The sequence below is a fragment of the Crocuta crocuta genome, unplaced genomic scaffold (assembly GCF_008692635.1).
Source record: "Crocuta crocuta isolate KB4526 unplaced genomic scaffold, BGI_CrCroc_1.0 scaffold170, whole genome shotgun sequence".
Classification (NCBI taxonomy): domain Eukaryota; kingdom Metazoa; phylum Chordata; class Mammalia; order Carnivora; family Hyaenidae; genus Crocuta; species Crocuta crocuta.
Genome location: NW_027527853.1, coordinates 6,264,706 through 6,287,652, shown reverse-complemented (window position 1 = coordinate 6,287,652; position 22,947 = coordinate 6,264,706). Strand labels below are relative to the sequence as shown.

The 22,947-nt window shown below is 36.6% G+C and overlaps 1 protein-coding gene across 1 annotated transcript in view; it reads left to right on the top strand.

Annotated features, from left to right (window-relative positions):
* MARCHF5 (membrane associated ring-CH-type finger 5) overlaps positions 1 to 22,947 on the top strand; it is a 54,102-nt gene that overhangs the window by 5,983 nt on the left and 25,172 nt on the right. Inside the window, exon 2 of the mRNA XM_077779859.1 lies at positions 12,681 to 12,883. Within this exon, the coding sequence (XP_077635985.1) occupies positions 12,681 to 12,883 (203 nt within the window). The remainder of the gene's footprint in view (positions 1 to 12,680; positions 12,884 to 22,947) is intronic.

Genomic DNA, 22,947 nt, shown 5'->3' with positions numbered 1-22,947 from the left:
TCCTGTATTGGGGCATCACTGAGCATGAAGCCTATTTAAAAAGAAAAAAAAATAATGAGTATATACATGTTTGTTGCCAAGGCCAAACTGATTTGCTCACTGTCTTCTGAACACAAGATGTTCTTTTTAACATCTTTCAAAGGACCGCCGGTTATTCAACACCCATTTTAGGTTCTGCCTCATTTATAAAGCTTTTCTGACCGTTTTAGCGAGAGGTATTTTCCCCCTCTTCTGCAGACTCTGTAGCAATCCTTTACATGTCACACATACATAACTCTCAGCTCTTCATAAGTTGATGAGAGATGATAATATTTAAATGGCACAGTGAAATAGACTGGAAGGAGTTTAGATCTCTGGTGAAAGCTCGTTTTGGCTGGTTAAAAGTACCTTAGAAAAAATGAAACAATTTCTTGTACTGGCTATAATTTTTTATAAGTAAGAAATGGAAAATTTTCTCAGAATTCACTACACATATGGCAGCATGGTGCAGTGAAAAAAGTCAGTGTTGGAATTGAGGCCTAGGTTGCATCCGTGCCTCTCTGTGAAGCTTTGAGTAGATTACTTAGCCTTTTTAGTCTTTTGTTTCCTTGTTTATTTAAGATGGAAATAATTGCTCTTGCAGAGTTTATGAAGATCAGAAACAAAGGGGATGGCATGAATATATGCTTGATTGCTTTCATTGTAGTTTATTTCCCTTCAGTTTTACTCCTTGGTAATGTGTTGTGATTGTGGTTTTACCTTTTTGATGAATCCTGATACTTTAACTTCCATTCCACTTGAGTGAACAGACATACAAAGGGATTTTTAGTCTTCTTGATGGGATAGTTCCTGTTCCAGAATACATGAGGTGTGACACTTTTAATCCTGAGACAAAGCAGTGTGCATTTTTCCATTGCTAAGTGGGGCATTCCTTGCATTAACCAGAGTATGGATCTCTAAAGCATGTTCTGAATTAAGGACTGCTTGTTCTCCTTACTTAAAACAGTCCTGCAAATACATTGTTGAGGCACCATATATAATACAACAGCAGCAATGTAAAGCTTGTTTCACTGTTCTCTCTCCTACCTCCTGGAATTCTTCTGTTTTGCTACACTCCAGTTTTAAGCAAAGTGATCTCTAAGGCAGGAGCTTCTGATTTCCCAGATCTTTCTAATAATTCAAGATAAACACCTGCAATTTGAGTCCATAAAGATAGATTTTACTGACAGTTTTATTAGATAACAATACCTATCTTATTTAGTAAATTTATGTACTGTTGAGAAACTTTTATTGATAAAGTTTCCTCCCTTATTTTTCCCATATGCTTTTAAAAAATAATCATATAAACAGTGGATGAGTCACAAATGAGTACTATGAAGTGAGCTTGTCTTTGTCATCCATCCTTTCCTAACTAGTTTATAATGTCTAGCTTTGCTCCAACTATGTTGGTCTTCTTACTGTCCATGATCACATGCTCATTTCTGTCTCTTAAGCTTGTTTATGCAATTTTTCTTACTTTGAATACGCTTATTCTTTTCATTCCCCAATCCAGCTTGAATTCTCATCTATAGTTACCTCCTTTTCATGAAACCATCTCAGCTGTTTTTGCCTTGTGCTTCTTACTGTCATCCTCACTTTTCTATATAACTTATTACTCACACTGTAACATCTTTTCTTGACACTTAATGTAGTCCTTGTGGCATCAAATTATAAATGTACTTAGTGATACTCAAGTTGATTTAAGAGGAGATTTTGAATAATCTTAGGTTTTAGACAAACTAGCCATGTATTCTTTGAACAGTTTATAAAGTTTACTGTTAGGATTTGTACCTGGAAAAAAGTTAGTTTTAAAATCATGTAGTATAAAATAATCTTTTGTAAAGGGTAGCATGTTATATATACAGATTTAGTGATATTACCAATACATTGAGGCTATACATTTATCTTAAAGAATAACAATCTTTAGATTCATTATTTTTTTCTTGTCTTCATATTGTGGTAATAGTGGTTTGTTCTTTAACCTCTGAGCCAGTTGTGATAATTCCCAGGTTTCCCTTTACTTTGTAAAGTAATATGCCCCAACTTGCCAGGTGGGAATGTGTGGAAGTAAATAGTGTGTACATAGCAAGCAGGAGGCATTTAAAAAGCTAGTGGAAGGATGGGAAGCCTGGATGGCTCGGTTAGTTAAGAGTCCAACTTTGCCTCAGGTCATGATCTCATGGTTGGTGGGTTTGGGCCCCACGTCAGGTTCTGTGCAGAAAGCTCAGTGCCTGGAGCCTGCTTCGGATTCTGTGTCTCCCTCTCTCTCCCTGCCCCTCCCTCGCTCATCCTCTGTCTCTCTTAAAAATAAACATTAAAAAAAATTAAAACACTAATGGAAGGAAAAGAAGGGTGAAAGAAAATTGAGAGTGTTTGAATGAATATCTTAAGCAGTGGTGGTGGCCTGTTGAAAACTTGGGGGAGTGATTAGGAATCCAGGACTTCTTCCACTGAATACCAGAGTGCCACACAGAATTGGTTTATATGTTAATTTAGGTAACAAAGTGCATCCATAAAATCTAGCCATAGATGTAAAGTTGACACCATCTTTCTCATCGTTTTTAAGTTTATTTATTTATTTTTAGAGAGGGAGGGATAGAGCTCAAGCAGGGGAGGGGAAGAGAGGAAGAGAAAGAATTCCTCCAAGCAGGCTCCGTGCTATCAGTGCAAAGCCCAGTCCGGGGCTCCATTCTAGGAACCTTGAGATCATGACCTGAGCCAAAACCAAGAGTCAGACACTTAACCAGCTGAGCCACTCAGGCACCCCAGCCAGGCACCATTCTTCTCTTTTTCAGTACCATTATTACTAGTGTTCGTTGGTAGTAATATATATGGCAGGCAATGCTTAGGTAGTTTCATGATCTCTTGTTCAGTCTTTTACAATAGGAGATCTTAACATTAAACCTTTTTAATGCTCATCATTCCTTTGGCAGACTGGTTAAACCTGTGGGTTCCTGCTCAGAATGTTTTGAAAGAAGAAAACAAAATATATAGGATCAGAAATGAGGGGCACCTGGGTGGCTCAGTCAGTTAAATGTCCAACTTTTCATTTCAGCTCAGGTCATGATCTCACCTTTGGTAAGTCCGAGCTTTGTATCGGGCTCTGCACTGGCAGTTTGGAGCCTGCTCGCATTTCTCTCTCTCTGCCCTTCCCTCACTTGCCCTCTCTCTTTCAAAATAAACCCAAAAAAAGAAAAAAAGAAATGAAACCAATCAACATATTAAAAATCTGATATAGTAATATGAGCTTTATATTATACCTTAAAATACAAGATGTATTGGTTGGTCTGATAACTACATTCAAATTAGCAATGAGCTAAATGTTATTTTGGGATCTGCACAGCTAGCTGTAAAGTAATATGAAAATTTCTGGTCACTATACTAATTTCTAATTGCTCTGCTGTTAATATTACTATGGCTTGCTTACATTCGTCATTGGCGGAAAATTAAATTTTATTTAGAGGTTAGTAAAAGTGAAGTTGTAATTTCCTTCCCCATCCAAATTTTCTGGGGTAAATTTTCATGTACCCCAGATTAAGAACCCCTGCTTTCCAATACAAGAGATTCTGTCGCTACACCTATAATAAGTGGTGAGTAGGGGTTTGAACTGAGCAGTCTGGCCCCATATCCCAAGTTCTTTACTCAGTTAGAACATCCTGAAATTGCATGGTCTTTTCCCCACATTAAGCTACCTCTTTTCCTTAAGAGAAGCAAAAAATCTTAAGCATTTTACTTATTGTTTAAATTAAAAACCAAATAATTTAAAATTTTTTACGTTGACTGTAAAATGAAATTTCATTTCCATATTATGGTGAATACAGTATTTGAGACTTAAAAAGAGAATAAAGAAGGGAAAAGAAGAATGGCTATAACAGAGATTCTCAAATCGTAGATATCGTGACCACCTGTAGGGCTTGTTAGAATGTCAGCAGTTCCTCAAAAAATTAAAAATGAATACAATATGATTCAACAGTGCCACTTCTGGGTGTATATCTCAAAGAATTGAAAGCAGGGTCTCAAATATTTATACATCCATGTTCATGGCAGTGTTATTTATTCACAGTAGCTAAATATGGAAGCAACCCAAGTATCAAACAATGAATAGATAAGCAAAATGTGGTATATACACATACAATGGAATATTATTCAGCCTTTAAAAGGAAGGATATTCTGCAGTGTGTTATGGGATGGATGAACTTTGAGGACATTATGCTAAGGGAAGTAAGCCATTCAAAGACAAATACTGGATGATTCCACTTACATCAGGTACTTAGAATACTCAAAACCATAAAGACATTATAATGGTGGTTGTCAGGGGCAGGGGAAAGGACAGTTAGGGAGTTGTTTAATAGGTATAGAGTTTCAGTTTTACAACATGAAGAGAGCTGTAAGATGAGTGGTGATGATTGTACAACATTGTGAATGTATTTAATACCACTAAATTATACACTTAAAAAGGTTAATATGGTGGGGTGCCTGGGTAGCTCAGGCTGTTGAGCATTCAACTCTTGATTTTGGCTCAGGTCATGATCCCCGGGTCATGGAATTGAGCCTCATGTATCAGACAACGTGCTGAGCATGGAACCTGCTTAAGATTCCCTCTCTGTCTCCCTCCACCCATCTCCTTCCCACCTCAAAAACAAACAAAAATAGTGGGGCACGTGGGTGGCTCAGTCAGTAAGCTTCCAACTTCTGCTCAGGTCATGATCTTGTGGCCCATGAGCTTGAGCCCCACCTTGGGCTCTGCTGACAGCTCAGAGCCTGGAGCCTTCTTCCAATTCTGTCTCCCTCTCTCTGCCCCTCCCCTTCTCACGTTTTCTCTCTCTCTCTCTCTCTCTCTCTCTCTCTCTCTCTCAAATAAACATTTAAAAAAATTTAATAGTTAAGATGATATATTTTATGTGTATTTTGCCACAGTAAAAAATTTTAAATTAAAAAAAATTTTTAAGTTTATTTTGAGAGAGACAGCATCAGGTCCCTCCCCCGTTTCTGATTCTTTTGGTCTTGGGTGGGACCTGAGAATTTGCATTTCTAGTAAATTCTCAAATGATGTTTCTGCATCAGATTGATCACTGCTTTCTTTTTTTAATTTTTTTTTTTTGTTTTATTTATTTCTGAGAGAGAGAGAGACCCAGCATGAGCAGGGGAGGGTCAGAGAGAGAGGGAGACACAGAATCTGAAACGGGTTCCAGGCTCTGAGCTAGCTGTCCTTACAGAGCCCGACGCGGGGCTCAAACCCAGGAAGCGTGAGATCATGACCTGAGTCGAAGTCAGATGCTTAACTGACTGAGCCACCAGGCGCCCCTTGAACACTACTAAGAGATTGGAGGATTGAAGGTGGGCAGAGAATGACTTAAAGAGAAACTTAGAGTTTTGTCTGAAATTACAACCTCTTCTAAGGTATGGACTATGAAAAATTTTTGGCTTTGTCCTTTGAAATGGGAAATAGCCAGTTATTCTCACTTTTTAGGATATTCAAAATGGATCCCATAAGTCATAACATTAAAATTGTAATAACTTGAATTAAAGTAGAATTGTTAAATTGACCCTGAATGTAAATATTATGGCATCATCAGTAAAAAATTTTTTTCAAAATGTTGGGTTTTCTCTTTTTTATCTGTGTTTATCTAAGAAAAGACCTGATCCAGTAGCAAAATTGAGAACACACTTTGCCCAGTGTAAGAAATAGAAAAGCTTGCAAGATTCAGAGTACTTGCAGTAGAAATTAGGTGTATTTAAGGCTTGTCTGTTCAAGTTCTGGACAGTGGGAAACAAAGCTGTTGACAAAAAATATTGTGTGTATTTGTAAAAGCTATTTGGAGTTTATATCCTATGATTGTTCTGAGGCCATCTCTTATATCTGATTTTTCACACTATCAAAATTGTTTGAGTTGCACATGTTGGGAAATCTACCCCAAACTGGTTAAACTTAAAACATACACACACACACCTCTAGGTTTATGTAAGTGAACAGGGCAGGAGTATATTTAGCTTTAAGTACAGCTTGATCCATGTCTCAAAGCCATCAGTTTCCATCTTTCAGCTTCCTCTGGTTTCTTTAGGCTGCACATGGTGGTTCTCCTGTCAGTAATACCATTATACCTTCATTTAGCTTCACACTTTCCTGCCTTAAAGCTCTGTAGAAAAGAGAAAGCCTGTGTACCAGTTTTCTCAGCAAAAATTCTGAGATTCACTCTGATTAAACCAGCTTCATGGGCTCAGTCTTCCAAGCACTATAATTTGTAGGTAAGACACACCCTTAAACCAGTCTAAGGATTACTTTTCCTGGAGCTGGGGATGGGGGAGGACTAACTGCCTAAACCACATACAGGACTGATGTTAGAGGGAAGGGTGGTATTCCATAGAAAGTATGGAATACTGTTTGTTCCTTAGAAAGAAGAGAAATTGTGCTGTACATTAAACCACAAGCTTCTACTCTCTCATTCTAAGATCTTGAGAAACTGTAAACCCATCATTTTTAATCCTCCTTTCTCCCTAAATTAAGGCAGAGAACTAGAGAATAAATAGCTGAAATAGATTTCACCAAAAAGGGAGTTAGGTTATGGGTAATCAAAGAGGGAAAGCATAATTATAAGACCTACTCAGCTGTTGTTCCTGGTCAGTCTATCAGAAGTTTTTAAAAAATGAGGAAAGGATTCATGCACATTCATATTTTGTTCCCTCCCCTTTTTTCCAGCCCTGAAGACGAGTAACTCTATCTTATATAATATATGCTGTTTGCCTAAAAACATTCATGTAGCCATCTTTTTTATATGCTTTAAGTTAATTTCCCATGTGCTTGGCCCTTCAAACAGACTAATGTTCTTTCCAAATGAAATAGATTAAACTCCTATGTAGTAAGGTTGTAAATCAATTAATAAATTCTTTAGAAATTAACATTTTCTGTAGTGTTAACTTTTTTTTTAAATGAACATAACCTCAAGATTTTATTGTCTTCCTAATAAAATATGAAGCATAGAACTGGACCATGTGGCCCTTTCTCTTGTCTTCTCCCAGTTCAGAATGCTTGCCTCTCAATAGCCAGCATTCTCTTAGGTCTGCAGTTGGGCTCAACACATTAAAGCCTCAGCACAATCTTCTTTGTAGTTTTAGCCTTTTTCCAGAAAATCAGCTTAGTCTGCCCACCATAGCCATTCTCCTTCCTGTCATAACGCCACTTTTCCTGGACATAATCTTTGCCTTCCCCTTGTATTGTGTCACTTCACAGAGTTGGTGCTTGCAACACTTCTTATAGAAAGTCCGGCAGGTTTTTAAGAATTCACCATGGTTGCAAGGGTGCTGTCAGCATGCATAGTTCTATACTGTTATTTATATGAAAAAAGCACTTATTTCTGACTTAAGCAAATCTAGTAAATGTCTCCATAATGGTTTGCTTTCACCAGTCTTTCTACCTGTTATTTTTTTCCTACCTGCCATTTTTCTGTACCAACAGTTCTCAAATTTTATCTCAGGATCCCATTCAGAGAATTCAAGGCCCTTCTGCAGAGTTTCGGATTAACTAGCTTTGGGGTGGAACCAGAGAATTTGCAGGTTCCCAAGTGGTCTTGAATCTGCTGGTCAGGAAACTTCGTTTCAAGAATCTCTGTAATCACTTGTCCCTGCCTTTGCTAATTTCTACTATCACTCTTCTCTGAAGCCTTCTCTGATCTATCCAGATTGATCCTTCAGTTTTTTCTTAAGGTATACCTATGGTAACTTCACTGGAACCTTAAATCTCTTCTGTTTATTGGATGTGACCCCAATTAACTTACAGGATTTTCCAAATAGATAAACTCTTCCATTAATTTTGTTTGTGCAACCACATGGACCCGGTTAATACTCAGTAAATGTTGTTGGCAACGTCTATGCTATTGTTAGAAATTTCCATTTCATATTTATCTGTATCTAAACTATAATTTTTAGATGAAGTGAGGTAGTGTTATCAGAAGTTTATTATTTAATCTCAAATGACCGCCATCAGATTAATTCTGTAACAGTTGAAATAAAGAGAAAATGGATGTGGTAAATTGGTAGGTGTTGAAATTCAGGCAAACTTTTTGAGAGTATTGGTATCAGTAAGGTTTCTTTTATTACCTCCTCTGTAAGATAATTTCAGTTAATCTGTATTGAGCCTTAGCTTCAAAACTCAAATTTGTAGACTATATACTATCACTATGAATCAAACAATAAAACAAGGTTATTTGTGTTAACAATTCTTATTAGGCTTAACTCCTAATGAGTTTCCACTATAAATCACTGTTTAACTACCTTATCTACCTTAGTTATGAAATAAGAAAAACATCTGAAAGTGCTTGCTTTAAAAGTCAGTTGAGTACCTTCTAAAAAGTAAAACTGTAAAAGTGATTGGGGTGAAATATACTGATGCCTCAACATTGAAATGCATCAGAAAAAAAGATGGATTGATAAATGAATATGTAGTAAAGGACATATAAAGCAAAATTACAAGAATTATAGAATGTAGATATTGAGGATATGGGTAGTCACTGAACAGTTTTTCAGCTTTTTTTGAAAGCTGAAAATTTGAAATTTTTCATAATAAAATCTTAGGGAAGGGGCACCTGGGTGGCTCAGTCATTTATTTGAACATCCCACTCTTGATCTTGGTTCAGGTCATGATCTCACAGTTAGTGAGAATGAGCCCCCTGTCAGACTCTGCACTGACAGCATGGAGCCTGCTTGGGATTCTCTCTCTCTGCCCCTCCCCTACTTATGTGCTCGCTCTCTCTCAAAATAAATAAATAAACTTAAAAATTTTTTAAGAAAAATAAACTTATACTAACCAAAATTTATGGGGAATATAGTTATACAGGTATTTGCATTAGATTGAAATATGACATTGTCACTGATGTAGGTCAAGAACAGACGAATATAGGCAATTTCATTTTGTTCAACCTGGTACTAAGGTTGTTTTGATTAGATATATTTTTACATTTTATTTTTTTCCTGGTGACTGGAATTGGGTTTATTCAGTTCACCTTAATACTGATTAATTATGCTGGTCTACATGTACTTAGCTACATCTACTGCTCAGAGAAGAACCTGAAGGTCTGTAGGTATTATGCCTGTTTTGTTATCAAAACTATATATCTCATTTCCCAGAGGTATACAAATATAAAATCACCTCATTTGCAGGGCACATATATTCTAACACCGCAGTTACCAAGTCTGTTTGCTCCATACTTGTCAATTAAAATTTATGCAAAACTTCGTAAATTATATAGTTATATCCCAGTCAAACCACAGACAGTGATGATGGTTGCACAATTAGAACGTACGTCATACTACTAAATTATACTCTTAAAAATGGTAAAAGTTGTCAATTTTATGTATATTTTCCCACAATAAAATTTAAAAGATGGCGAGAAGGAAGGGACACTTTTAGATAACCATAAGGTAGTATGAGAGCCGAGACAGCTTGACTGAGGTGGGTCATTTTGCTTAACAAACAAACACTGCATATCTCCCATTTTTATATCAGTTGTATGAAACCTTTCTGAATTTGAAAGCTGAGTATAAAGTCACAATTTTGGATGTTGTTGCTATGTATTTTTCCCCTATTGTGGGGTGCCTGGCTGGCTCACTCAGTGGAGTGTGCAAATCTTGTTCTAAGAGTCATGAGTTCAAGCCCCACATTTGGATGTGGAGCTTACTTTAAAAAAAAAAAAAGGAAAGAAAGTTGTTGGGTTTTTGTTTTTTGTTTTTTTACCTCTTCTAATTGGAAGTTTTTAATTGGAGCACACATTTAAAATATATGTTGTTCTACAAGGACTGGAGACTGGAGACCTCATGCATCTACAGTACCTGACTATATAGTCTTTCCATTGAGCAGAGTTAAGCTAGTTGTTCCGACAGAAGCAATTCATTTAATTAAATGAAAAGTACAAAGTAGATAGATGGACACCTGGGTGGCTCATTTGGTTAAGTGTCCAGCTTCAGCTCAGGTCATGATCTCACTGTTTGTGGGTTTGAGCCCCATGTCAGGATCTATGCTGACAGCTTGGAGTCTGAAGCCTGCTTTGGATTGTGTCTCCTCTCTCTGTCCCTTCCCTGCTAGTGTGTGTTCACACATGTTCTCTCTCTCTCCCTTTTTTTTCTCTCTCTCTCTCAAAAATGAATAAACATTAAAATTTTTAAAGAAAAGTACCCAGTAGATAACAAGCTTTAATTAGCAGGTTGTTTTTTTTTGTTTTTTTTTTTTGTTTTTTATTTCTAGGAGAGAGAGAGCATGAGCAGGGAAGGGTCAGAGAGAGAGGGAGACACAGACTCTGAAACAGGCTCCAGGCTCTGAGCTGGCAGTCAGCACAGAGCCCGACTCGGGGCTCGAACCCACGAACCGCGAGATCATGACCTAAGCGGAAGTCGGACGCTTAACCAACTAAGCCACCCAGGCGCCCCTAATTAGCAGTTTTTAATTGTACATACTTTAATGGGGTGGGGAGAAGTAAATGGTCTCATGGAGTTAAACTGTATTTGCCCTAATGAAAATCAGTGTCAATTTGTGTCAGTTGGGTAAAAAAATAATTACAACCTAATTCCACAAGAACAAAGACTTCATGAAGTACTTTTTTTAAGTTTGTTTATTTTGAGAGTATGAGCATGCATATGCACAAGTAGGGGAGGAGCAGAGTGAGAATCCAAAGCAGGCTCCATCCCAGGGTTTGAACTCACAAACCATGAGATTGTCACCTGAGCTGAAATCAAGAGTNCTCGAACCCACGAACCGTGAGATCATGACCCAAGCGAAAGTCGGACGCTTAACCGACTAAGCCACCCAGGCGCCCCGTAATGAGGTATTCTTAAAAGCAAAATGGGGGGTGGGCTTCAGGGTGGCTCAGTCCCTTGAGCCTTGTCCTGATTTTGGCTCAGGTCATGATTCCAGAGTTGTGGGATAAAATCCTGCTGAGCAAGGAGCTTGCTTGGGATTCTCTCCCTCTGCCCCTCATTCCCACTTGGACATGTGCGCGCACTCTCTCTCTCTCTCAGAAAAGCAAAATAGGGAAAAAAAATTTTTTTAACTTTTTTAAGTTTCCATTATTTTTGAGGGAAAGAGCACGTGCGAGTGGCGGAGGGGCAGAGAGAGAGAATTTAAAGGAGGCTCTTAGCTGTCATCATAGAGCCTGATGTGGGGGCTCAGTCTCCGGGACCAGTAAGGTCATGACCTGAGCTGAAATTAAGAATTGGATGCTTAAGCCACCCAGGCGCCCCTGGAATATGTTTTAAAATTAACCATCTCAACAGAATTTAAAAAAAAATTTTTTTTTAACATTTATTTATTTTTGATAGACAGAGACAGAACACAAGTGGGGAAGGAACAGAGAGAGACTGAGACACAGAATCCCAAGCAGGCTCCAGGCTCTGAGCTGTCAGCACATAGCCCAATGCGGGGCTCGAACTCACAAACCGTGAGATCATGACCTGAGAAGTTGGACACTTAACTGACGGAGCCATCCAGGCACCCCTCAATAGAATTTTTAATATAAACATCTCAGAATTGAGACTTCTAAATTTCAAATATAATATTCCACAACAAAAGAAAATTACTCATAATTGAAACATGTAGGCCCAAATTTACTATATGACTATCCTGAAACAATTTATCCTGATATCTTTATCTCTTACCTTTTTTTTTTTAAAGAGTGAATAATCTTTCTTCTCATAGTCATTCTTTATTGGAAAGAGAAATAATTTTCCCCCTCCATTGAAAATTGAATGAGACCATAGTGAAATTATTTGTATAGTACTTCAGTTTTCCAAGTTAAAGAGGTTTAGTGTTGTTGAAATGGGGAAAATACTGAATTTCACATATTTCTGTGCTTACCACTCCCCAAAGAATTATTAGGGTCTTCTAAAACAAAAGCAGCTTGGGGCGCCTGGGTGGCTCAGTTGGTTAAGCAACCAACTTCGGCTCAGGTCATGATCTCACGGTACGTGAGTTTGAGCCCCGTGTTGGGCTCTGTGCTGACAGCTAGCTCAGAGCCTGGAGCCTGCTTCAGATTCTGTATCTCCATCTCTCTGACCCTCCCTTGCCCATACTGTCTCTCTCTCTCTCTCTTCTCTCTCTCAGAAATAAATAAAACATTTATATATATGTGTGTGTGTATATAAAATAAAAGCAGCTTGAGGGTGTCTTTTTGCACTCTGATTCTTTTTTTAATTTTTTTTTAACGTTTATTTATTTTTGAGACAGAGACAGAGCTTCAATGGGGGAGGGTCAGAAAGAGAGGGAGACAAAGAATCTGAAGCAGGCTCCAGGCTCTGAGCTGTTAGCACAGAGCCCGACATGGAGCTCTAGCTCAACAGACCGCAAGATCATGACCCGAGCCAAAGTTGGCCGCTTAACTGACAGCCACCCAGGCGCCCCTGCACTCTGATTTTTAAGAGAAAGTGAAGAATTATTAGAAAGATGGAGGGAATTACATAAAAGCAAATTTCAAAAAAACAGGATTCTGCAGAAGAATACAAGGAAAAATAGAAAAAGAAGAAACTCCTACTGGAACTCTATTGTTTTGTCACCTTGGTATTTGAATGTAAAATGGAGGTTCTGTATTATAACATAGTAGGTTCATCTCATTAAGTGAGAGCTGCAGTGGAAGGAGGTTGGGGTCTTAAAGATAACCTCATTATTTCTCTTTAATTTACAGAAGTTGCTGGGTGTGCTTTGCCACTGATGAAGATGATAGAACAGCTGAATGGGTGAGACCATGCAGGTGCAGAGGATCTACAAAATGGGTTCACCAGGCTTGTCTACAGCGCTGGGTAGATGAAAAACAAAGAGGAAACAGTACAGCCAGAGTGGCATGTCCTCAGTGCAATGCTGAATACTTAATAGTTTTTCCAAAGTTGGGTAAGCAGATCATTAAAAACAACAAAGATACATGTGATGTTTTTTAACTCTATGATCTCAGGTTTATTTAAAAGTGACCTATCTCTTTGCTTTTTTGTAAATTTCTCTATTCCTTTTCTGTTATCTCCTAAGTGTTATTTGTTTTGCTAATAGTTTACATTATCCTTAATATATCCTCAAATCACCCATTTGTCTGTGTATTAAATTTTTTTTTATTTTGGTTGAGTGGATAAAAAACTGGGACATCTGACTCTGGATAAAATCAAATAACAAAACTATAATAAAGAGCTGACCAGAAGAGCCTTATTGTTTGGAGACCATTGATGTATGAGGAAGAAGACAGTAATGTGTTCTTTCTAATACTTATCCTTTCTAATACTTATTCTTTTATTAAGGAATAAAAGGGAAGTTAAAGGCTTAATAGACAGTGTTAATCTCATCTTTGGAATACCAATTTATGTGGTTATTCTCCATGAAAACTATTTTCTTCTTTCTGCAACTTGGGCAGGCAAGGAATAAGCAAAGATCTTTTAGAATGGGACTAGCATTGAAAAAAGTAGAACAGACTATTTAAAGGAAGATGTAACTAAGGCTGATATTTAGTTACCACATTCCATTACAGCCACATGATTATGAACTGGTCTCCGTGTGGTGTTTAAACTATACCAGTTGTTAAACATTTTTCATATCACCTTGGCTGTAATTAAGAGGTATGTGAAGGAAGTTCGGGTTCTGGGAAGGTCAGACAGAAGGAATGACTTTCAAGTGGAGTAGGCTTTAAGAAGAAATTAGAGACAATTATTAGATTTGTTTTTTCTAGAGGCTATACATACTGAAATAAGACTCTCTTTTTAAAAAAAAAAATTAGGCAATGTAAATGCAGATAATGAAGTGCTTTTCTAATGTGAGAAGATTAATAACAAGGGCAAACAAAATTTCCCTAGCATAATTCATAGGAAGAAATAATAGCTTCTATAAAAAGGAAAGTAGTAGAGAAAGTAGTGTTTCTCATTTAGAATTTGGGGACCACATGATGGGTCTTTCAGACCATGGATTTTAAATAAAGACAAAAGACTAACCCAGAAGTCTCCATTATACAGTTGACTCTTGAACAGTCGTTAGGGGTACTAACACTGTGCAGTCAAAAATTCACCTACAGCTTTTGATTCCCCTAATACTTATCTACTCATAGCCTTACCGCTAGCATAAACAGCCAATTCACACATATTTTATATGTACTATATACTGTATTCTTACAATAAAGTAAGTTGGAGAAAAGCAAATGTTAAGAAAATCATGAGAGAAAATACATTTACAGTACTATACTGAATTAATCTCAGAAAATCTCCTTATAAGTGGAGCCCCACAGGTCAAACCTGTGTTAAGAGTCAGCTAATAATATTAAAGCAGTACTCTTAAGTAATTTAAGCATCATGAAAAGCAATGAATTACTGCTGTATTCTTTAACCACACTGATACCTAGCTCACTGAAATCAAAGTTAAGTGATTTATTTTCCTACTTTTTATTTCTAATAATCTCACTTTTCAACTATAGGTTTTTGGGAGTAGCAAGTATAGGATGATTCTGTTAGGTGTTTTAGATATTTAGATGGATACAAAAATTATTGCGGGAATTCTTACTGAAAACTACATACAGTGTTGTTAGGTGAGGCACTGAGTTGACAAATGAATGGCACTCAACAGTGACTCTGAATATTTCATTTTGGAAGGTGGCAGTGCTAAATCTCTCCTGGTTGTATTCAGTTCTAAGAAGTAAGTTTTTAGGGCCAGTGTAATGATTGAATATGATTGTTAGGTATACCTAATACTAAGACATTGATTTTTTTCTACAACAAGGAAAGAAAATGGCTAGATGTTGGAATGGTCAGACTTTGTTGAGGCATTTATATCATGATTTTCTCTTTATATCCTTAAGAATTTTGCCCTCAAATGACAGGTTCAAGCTATTCACTCTACTGTTTGTCATGGAGATCTATCTGCCACTTGAGTAAACCACAGATAATCATAGAAATTTTTAACAATCATTTTTATGAAAAAAAGTTTGTATACTTCCTTTGAATAGCTTTTATTAGCATCTTTTCTCCTGACTAGATAACATGCTGAAGATACCTGCTCAAGGGCTGTAGTTTGAATTATATTCACAATTTGCTATGCAGTTTTTAACACTAACTCGAGAATAGAAGGCTTACTGGTAGATGTCAGCTGTTGTCTGTAAATGAAGCCATGTGTGAATTGGCTTTCAGGTGCCATACTCTTCCTTGCTACACATATGGCTAATGCTAGTGCTCTTGCTTGGCCATACTGATCCCAGTATACCTTTTCAAGTCAAGGTTCAAAAATAATTGTTGGTTAAAAGAAAATCCCTACTCTGTTGCATGTTTTCACTGATAATCTGTTAAAAGTTGCATGTTTCTTGATTTACATGTTATGGGCTTGATTTATATGTTATGTATATGCCATGAGTTGATTCATACTCGGAACACTAGTGGTTTCTTCCAGCCATAAAACAAATATTTAAGAATATACATCTGAAATAGTTATTCTTCTTCTTTACTGTGTACCAAACATAAACTGTCCAGTAGTGTCATCTGATGATAGAATTTTGCCAGCAGCTTGTAGTTGGGGTTTTTTTGTATTTGTTTTTTTAACGTTTATTTATTTTTGAGACAGAGACAGAGCATTAGCTGGGGAGGTGCAGACAGAGAGAGAGGGAAACACAAAATCTGAAACAGGTTCCAGGCTCTGAGCTGTCAGCACAGAGCCCGACGCAGGGCTTGAACCCACGGACCGCGAGATCATGACCTGAGGCGAAGTTGGCCGCTTAACTGACTGAGCCACCCAGGCGCCCCTGTTTTCTTTTTTAGCATATTCATGATTAATTTTGCATTGACCATTTGTGCCTGTTTTTGTTAACGTGTGCTGAAAGTTCCTTTGACTACAGTTTTTATCTTTGTTGTCAGTGACTAAATTCATAATGCAGGCTTTGATTGCAGGCTGGAGTGGTTGAAAATTGTGTGAATGCTTCAGTGGCTTCTTGTCCCTATTTTATAATGTTTCAGTCCCTGTTTAATAATGTGTTACAGTACAATGGGAACAAGGAGGTCTCCTGTGCAAACTAATTTTAATTCACTGGCTAGAGTCCATTCTAAGTTCACACTATTTTCACTATACCATTTATCATTTATGACATTCTGAGTTAAGTGTGTTTTTATCACTTTTACTCTTTAATGAACCTTTGAGGCATTGATTCTCTTTCTTAAATTTGAGATTTAACACATAATAATAACAAAATACATGTTTAACCAGTGTGAACACTCTTAGGATATGAAGGTTTGTTAGCCAAAATAAACGGTCCCCTCTTAAGTATTCTTGTAGAGTATGTGTGACCCTGGAAACATAATAATTAAGGGCTTACAAGAATTTTCTTGAAAGTTATTATCTTTTCAAATTTGGGAAATGTTTATGATCAAAACTTTTACTACTTTTTCATCAAATTATCTGTAGACCAGTTAATAGATTAGTCGCCAGGAATTATACCATTCGTCTCCAAACAAAACGTGAGAGACACTGGCTCGACAAAGGAATGCAAGAGAAAAACTGTAGAGAAGGAAGGGGTGATGGTTAACATTCTGTGAGATGATCTCTGTACAGCAGGTATTTTTAAGTTTTGTATGGATTTAGCCTCAGTCTAACTGGCTAGCTGCCAAATCTGTGTCTTTTCTCGTACTTAGTGGTGGCCAGAATGGAGAGATGGTGGCAAATATGTGTTAATTATTGATAGGGAATATTTTGTGTTTGGTTATGAAAAATTTAAAGATCCATCAGACTCATTTCTCTCACTATTTGCCACCCACCTTAGGGTTTCTTTCTCCTAGTGAGTTAGGCCAGTTGCATGTATGCAATTAAAAACTACTAAAAGTGTGGTCTGAGAACAAGCAACATTGGAATCATCTGAGAGCTGTTAGGAATGAAGAACCTTGGCCCCTCCTCCCACCCATCCCCAGTTTGAATCAAAGCTGCATTTTTATGACATCATCAGATAAGTTATGTACATGTTAAATTTAAGAAGCATTGCTTTAAAACATGAAGGGAATGCCATCTGGAAGAAGTTTGTCTTTTATTAAAGCATATCCATGAAGTTTAAGACCAGGTAGTACTCTTGTTTAGCCAAACAGAAGAATTCAAAGGAGAGTATCTCAAGGGCAGAGTTCTTGATTCCCAAGAGTACTAGAGACTTACACATTAGATTCTTTTTCTTTCACTTCTTTCAACAATGTTTTTATAGTTTTCGGTATGCAGGTCTTTTGCTTCATAAAATTTATTCCTAAGTATTTCACTCTTTCTGATGCTGTGTTAAATTGAATTATTTTCTTAATTTTATTTTCAGATGGTTTATTCAGATGTATCAAAATAAAATTGATTTTTGTATTTCAGTCTCATGTTGTAAAACTATGCTGAACTCGTTTAATGGTTCTGATCGTTTTTAGGTGGATTGCTTTCCATCCTCTATATACAGGATCGTGTCATCTGTGAATAGAAGAGTTTTACTTCTTCTTTTCCAGCCTGTTTGCTTTTATTTTATTCTCTTGCCTAATTGCTCTGACTGCAACCCCCAGTACTTCTGTTAGGACAGACATCCTTGTCTTATTTATAATCTTAGGAGAAAAATAGTCTTTTGCTCTTAAGTATGTTATCTCTGAGCTTTTCATCTGGCTTTCATCAAATTGAGAATGTTTCTTCTATTCCTTTTTTGTTGAGTGTTTTTACCATGCAAGGGTAAATACTTTCTCTGCATCTATTGAGATGACGTGTGTTATTTTTCCTTTATTATTATGGTATAATACAGTGATTGATTTTCATATGTTAAACCAACTTTTCATGAAAAATTCCACTTGATTGTGGTGTTTAATACATTTTATTTCTTTATTTTTTGTTTATTTTGAGAGAAAGAGAGCAACAGGGGAGGGACAGACAGAGGAAAGAGAAAATCCCAAGCTGACTCTGACATGAGACTCAGTCTCACAAACTGAGATCATGACCTGAGCCGATATCAAGAGTTGAATGCTTAACTGCCTGAGCTACCTAAGCACTCCTAGTACATTTTAGATATTGCTGAATTTGGTTTGCTAGTATTTTGTTGAGGAATTTTCTGTCTATATTCATAATGGATATTTGTGGTTTTCTTGTGATTGCGTTCACTGGTTTTGGTATTGGGATAATCCAGGCCTCATAGAATGAGTCGGAAAGTGATCTCTTAACCTTTTTTGGGACGAGTTTATGAATGATTGGTCATTAATTCAAATGTTTGGTGGCAGTGAAGCCATATATGGTCCTGGGCTTTTTTTTATAGGAAGTTTTTGAATTACTGGTTCATTCTTTTCACTTGTATATATAGTGTTGTTCAGATTTTCTATTTTTTATTGTCACTTTCAGTAGTTTGTGTCTTTTTGGGAAGCTGTTCATTTCATCTAGATTATCTAATTTGTTGGCATATAATTGAGATATTTCTTGATAATCCTTTTTATTTCTGTAAGGTTGATATTAATGTCCCCTCTTGCATTCATGATTTTAGTAATTTGAATCTTTTTCTTTTTTCTTGGGCAGTCTAGCTAAAGGTTTGTCAGTTTTGTTGATCTTTTTAAAGACCCATATTTTGGCTTCATTGATTTTTCTCCATTTTTCCATTATCATTTATTTCCATTTATTGGGTTTAGTTAGCTTTTCTTTCCTAGTTTCTTAAAAAATTTTTTCAACATTTATTTATTTTTGAGAGACAGCATGAGGTGGGCAGAGGGAGAGAGACACAGAATCTGAAGCAGGCTCCAGGCTCTGATCTGTCAGCACAGAGCCTGATGCAGGGCTTGAACTTAGGAACCATGAGATCGTGACCTGAGCCAAAGTCAAATGCTTAACTGACTGAGCAATCCAAGTGCCCCTCTTTCTGATTTCTTAAAGTAGGTTATTGGTTTAAGTTTTTGGTTTTTTAGTAGACTTTATTTTTTAGAGAAATTTTAAGTTCACAGCAAAATTGAGAAGAAGGTAGAGATAGCCTTACATTCCCTGCCTCTTATGCATAGCTTTCTCCATTACAACATCCTTCCAAAGTGATACATCTGTCACAGTTGGTGAACCTATGTTAACACTTCATTATCACCCAAAGTCCATAGTTTACATTAGGATTTGCTTGATGGTTTTATATTCTGTGGGTATAAACAAATGTATAATGACATATATCCACCATCATAGTATAATACATAATATTTTTATTCCCCTGAAAATCCTCTTTGCTCCACATATTCATCTTTCCCTCTTTCTTTTGCTGGTAACTACAGATCTTTGTACTGCCTCCATATTTTTACCTTTTTCAGAATGCCATATAACTGTAATCATACAGGATATAGTGTTTTTAGATTGGCTTCTTTCATTTAGTAATAAATATAAAATTTCTCCATGTCTTTCATGGCATGATAGTTCATTTCTTTTTAGCACTGAATTATTTTCCATTGTCTAGATATACAGTTTATCCAGTCACCTACTGAAGAACATCTTGCTTGCTTCCAGATTTTGGCAATTAAAAATAAAGCCACATGGGGCACCTGGGTGGCTTAGTCGGTTAAGCGTCTGACTTTTGCTTAGGTCATGATCTCGCGGTTCGTGGGTTCGAGCCCCGCGTTGGGCTCTGTGCTGACTGCCAGCTCAGAGCCTGGAGCCTGTTTCAGAGTCTGTGACTCCCTCTCTCTCTGACGCTCCCCTGCTCACGCTGTCTCTCTCTCTCTCCTAGAAATAAATAAAAATATTTAAAAAAATATATTTCTAAAAAAAAATAAAGCCACAGTAGGGGTGCCCGGGTGGCTCAGTCAGTTAAGCATCTGACTTTGGCTCAGGTTATGATCTCATGGTTGTGGGTTTGAGCCCTGCCTACATCAGGCATTGTGCTGACAGCCAGAAGCCTGCTTTGGATTGTCTCTCCCTCTCTCTCTCTGCCCCTCCCCCACATGTGCTCTGTCTCTGTCTCTGTCTCTCTCTCTCTCTCAAAAATAAATGTTTAAAAAAATTTTTTTAAATAAAGCTATAGTAAACATCTATGTGCAGGTTTTTGTGTGGACACAGGTTTTCAGTTTACTTAGGTAAATACCAAGGAGCATGAATGCTGGATCATATGGTAGGAATATGTTTAGTTTTGTAAGAAACCCAAACCATCTTTCAAAGTGGCTGAAATTTTGCATTTTTACCAATGATGAGTTCCTGTTGCTCTATATCCTAGTTGGCATTTGGTGTTGACAATGTTTAGGATATTAGCCATTCTAATAGATGTTTAGTGGTATCTCATTGTTTCAATTTGCAATTCCCTAATGATACATAGAGCATATTTTCATGTATTTATTTGCAATCTTATATCTTTGGTGAAATGTCTGTTAATTCTTTTGATCATTTTAAAGATTGTTTTCTTACTATCGATTTTTAAGTGTGTGTATATTGTGGACAAAAGTCCTTTACCAAGTTACGTCTTCTGCAAATATTTTTTCCCACTCCATAGCATGTCTTCTCATTCTCTTGATCTTTCTTCTTCTTTAAGGTGATCATTTACAGCTGTAAATTTCCATCTAAGCACTGCTTAGCTTTCTTCTTTGACTCACTGATTATTTAGAGAAGTGTGTTAAGTTTCACATACTTATAAACTTGTCAATGTCTTTCTGCTATTGACTTCTAATTTTATTCCATTTTAATCCAAGACCATACTTAGATTTCTGTCCTTTTAAATGTATTAAGGTTTGTTTTATGCCCTAACATGGTTTATTCTGACAAACGTTCCATGTACACATGAGAAGAAAGAGTATTCTGTTATTAGGTGTAGTGTTCTGTAAATATCTAGTTGGTTCATAGTATTTTCAAATTTTCTCTATTTCCATCTTGATCTTTTACGCATCCTTCATTGAAAGTGGGATATTGAAGTCTCCAACTATTGAATTGTCTGTTTCTCCAGTTTTGTCCATTTTTGCTTTATTGTTAGATGCATATATGTTCTGAAGTGTGCTATCTTACTGGTAGATTGTCCCTTTTACCGTTATAAAATGCCCTTCTTTGTTTATAATAATTTTTGTCTTAAAGTTGATTTTAACTGATCAAGTCTGGTTACCTTTAGTGTAGTCACCTCTGCTATGTTTTAATAGATTATTGGTATATGCTTAGATTATTTCTTTTCTTTCTTTCTTTCTTTTTTTTTTTTTTTTGGAGGCTCTATGCCCACGAATGTGGGCCTTGAAGTCAGGACCCTGAGATTATGTTCTACCAACTGAGCCAGCTAGACATCCCCTTAGATTACTTTCAAGTTAAATTTGTATTAGCTTTGTTCTTTATTGTTATTCTCAAGTAAACATTAACTCAAACTTCTGTGTAGAGTTGAAGATAACAGTTACCCTCAAAAGTAATCATATTTTAAGTGAAGTATAAAACTTAGAAGGGAAAGATATTTACTAGGGATGACAAAGGATGACTCCTGGGAGAAACCTTTACTAGAGAATCTACCAAGTAAAATTTACTTTATTTTGTAATGTTACTTTGTTAATAATATTAAGTGATATCAATAGCTGTCATTTGCTAACAGACTCCCACTATTTGCCACTTTGTCACTTTGCCTATGCTATTTTATTAAACGACTCAAAAGCTCTGCGCAGTTAGATATTGTTCTTATTTTGTAGATAAAAAAACAGATTCAGCGAATTTATTTAATGGAATCCCATGGGCTTCTAGCAAGTAATTGAAGGAGCCAGGGTTTTAAACTGCTGAATTTCTTGTTACTGTCATTCAGTGAGTCAGCTATCAGGTCACATATGGATAAGAGGTAGTTTCAGGTACTGTAAGAACTAATAGAGATGGTATGAATTTCAGTTTACTTGAGATACTGTTAATAAATTATGTGTGTGATGTGTAAATAAAGATTTTCAGTGATTTGATGCTATTAGAATTGAAGGAGAAACATGACCAAGAAGCAAAATGATGGCTAGGTGCTTGCACCAACAAATGATCTATTCTGTTTTTCCTTTGTGTCCACATTTACCCTGCCGAACATGGCAAAAAATAGCAAATGTGTGAAAGAAAAGATGCCCCAACTAGAGTATCTCTTAGTATATTCTTTTGTCTCTCTTAAATTTTTAAGTTTGTTTTTTATATTTTTCCTCTAGATAATACATTCGCATGAACCCAATTCAAAAGATAATACAGTAGGGTGTTCAGTAAAAGTCTTTTTACCATGTTCACCAGCCAAAATGCCAAGCAAGTTTCTTACTTGGAGGCAACCATTGTTAGAAGTCTCAGTGTTTCTCTCTTTTTCCTTCTCTCTCCTTCACACTCACCCCACCCCTGAAAAGCTATAAATATTAGGACAGACTTAAAGGAATAAACAAGAAGTAGGAAAATACCCAGGAATCAGCAACTGTATGAAACTATTTCTGCTCCTAGGCCTGAAAGGTGCAGGGAAGGGACGCTACTCACAGAACTTGACAAGAGCTTTAGCAGAAGGAAGCTGTTTAACAGGATCTATGGTCTTAGAGACTAAGAAATGCAAACTGCCTGGAGTGAGGGAGACACTTTGAACACACTCTGATTTTTCTAGCCATTCCACTTAACTGTTCAAACACATCAGAAGCTAGAGGGCAGAGTTGCCTACAATATGCAGTTTGTTCAGCAAATGTGCACAAAGCAGGGTGGAGAAAAATGAGTAAATCTGAAGAGGCAAACATAGTATTGAGGACAATTAGATTATATGTCAAAATAGTCTAGACAAATATGCTATGTGTCATGTTCTGTGCTTTTTTTACTTAGCAATATATGGTAGATACCATTTTATATTAGTGTATAAGGAGCTTTTTCTTTCTTTACAATTATATAATATTCCATTACAGATATATGGTTATTTATATAACCAGTCTTCCATTAATGGGCATAAAGGCTGTTTCTTATCTTTTACTACTGCAAACAGTGCTGTCATAAACAACTGTGTAAAATAATTTTTTGCACCATGCAGATATATCTAAGATAAATGG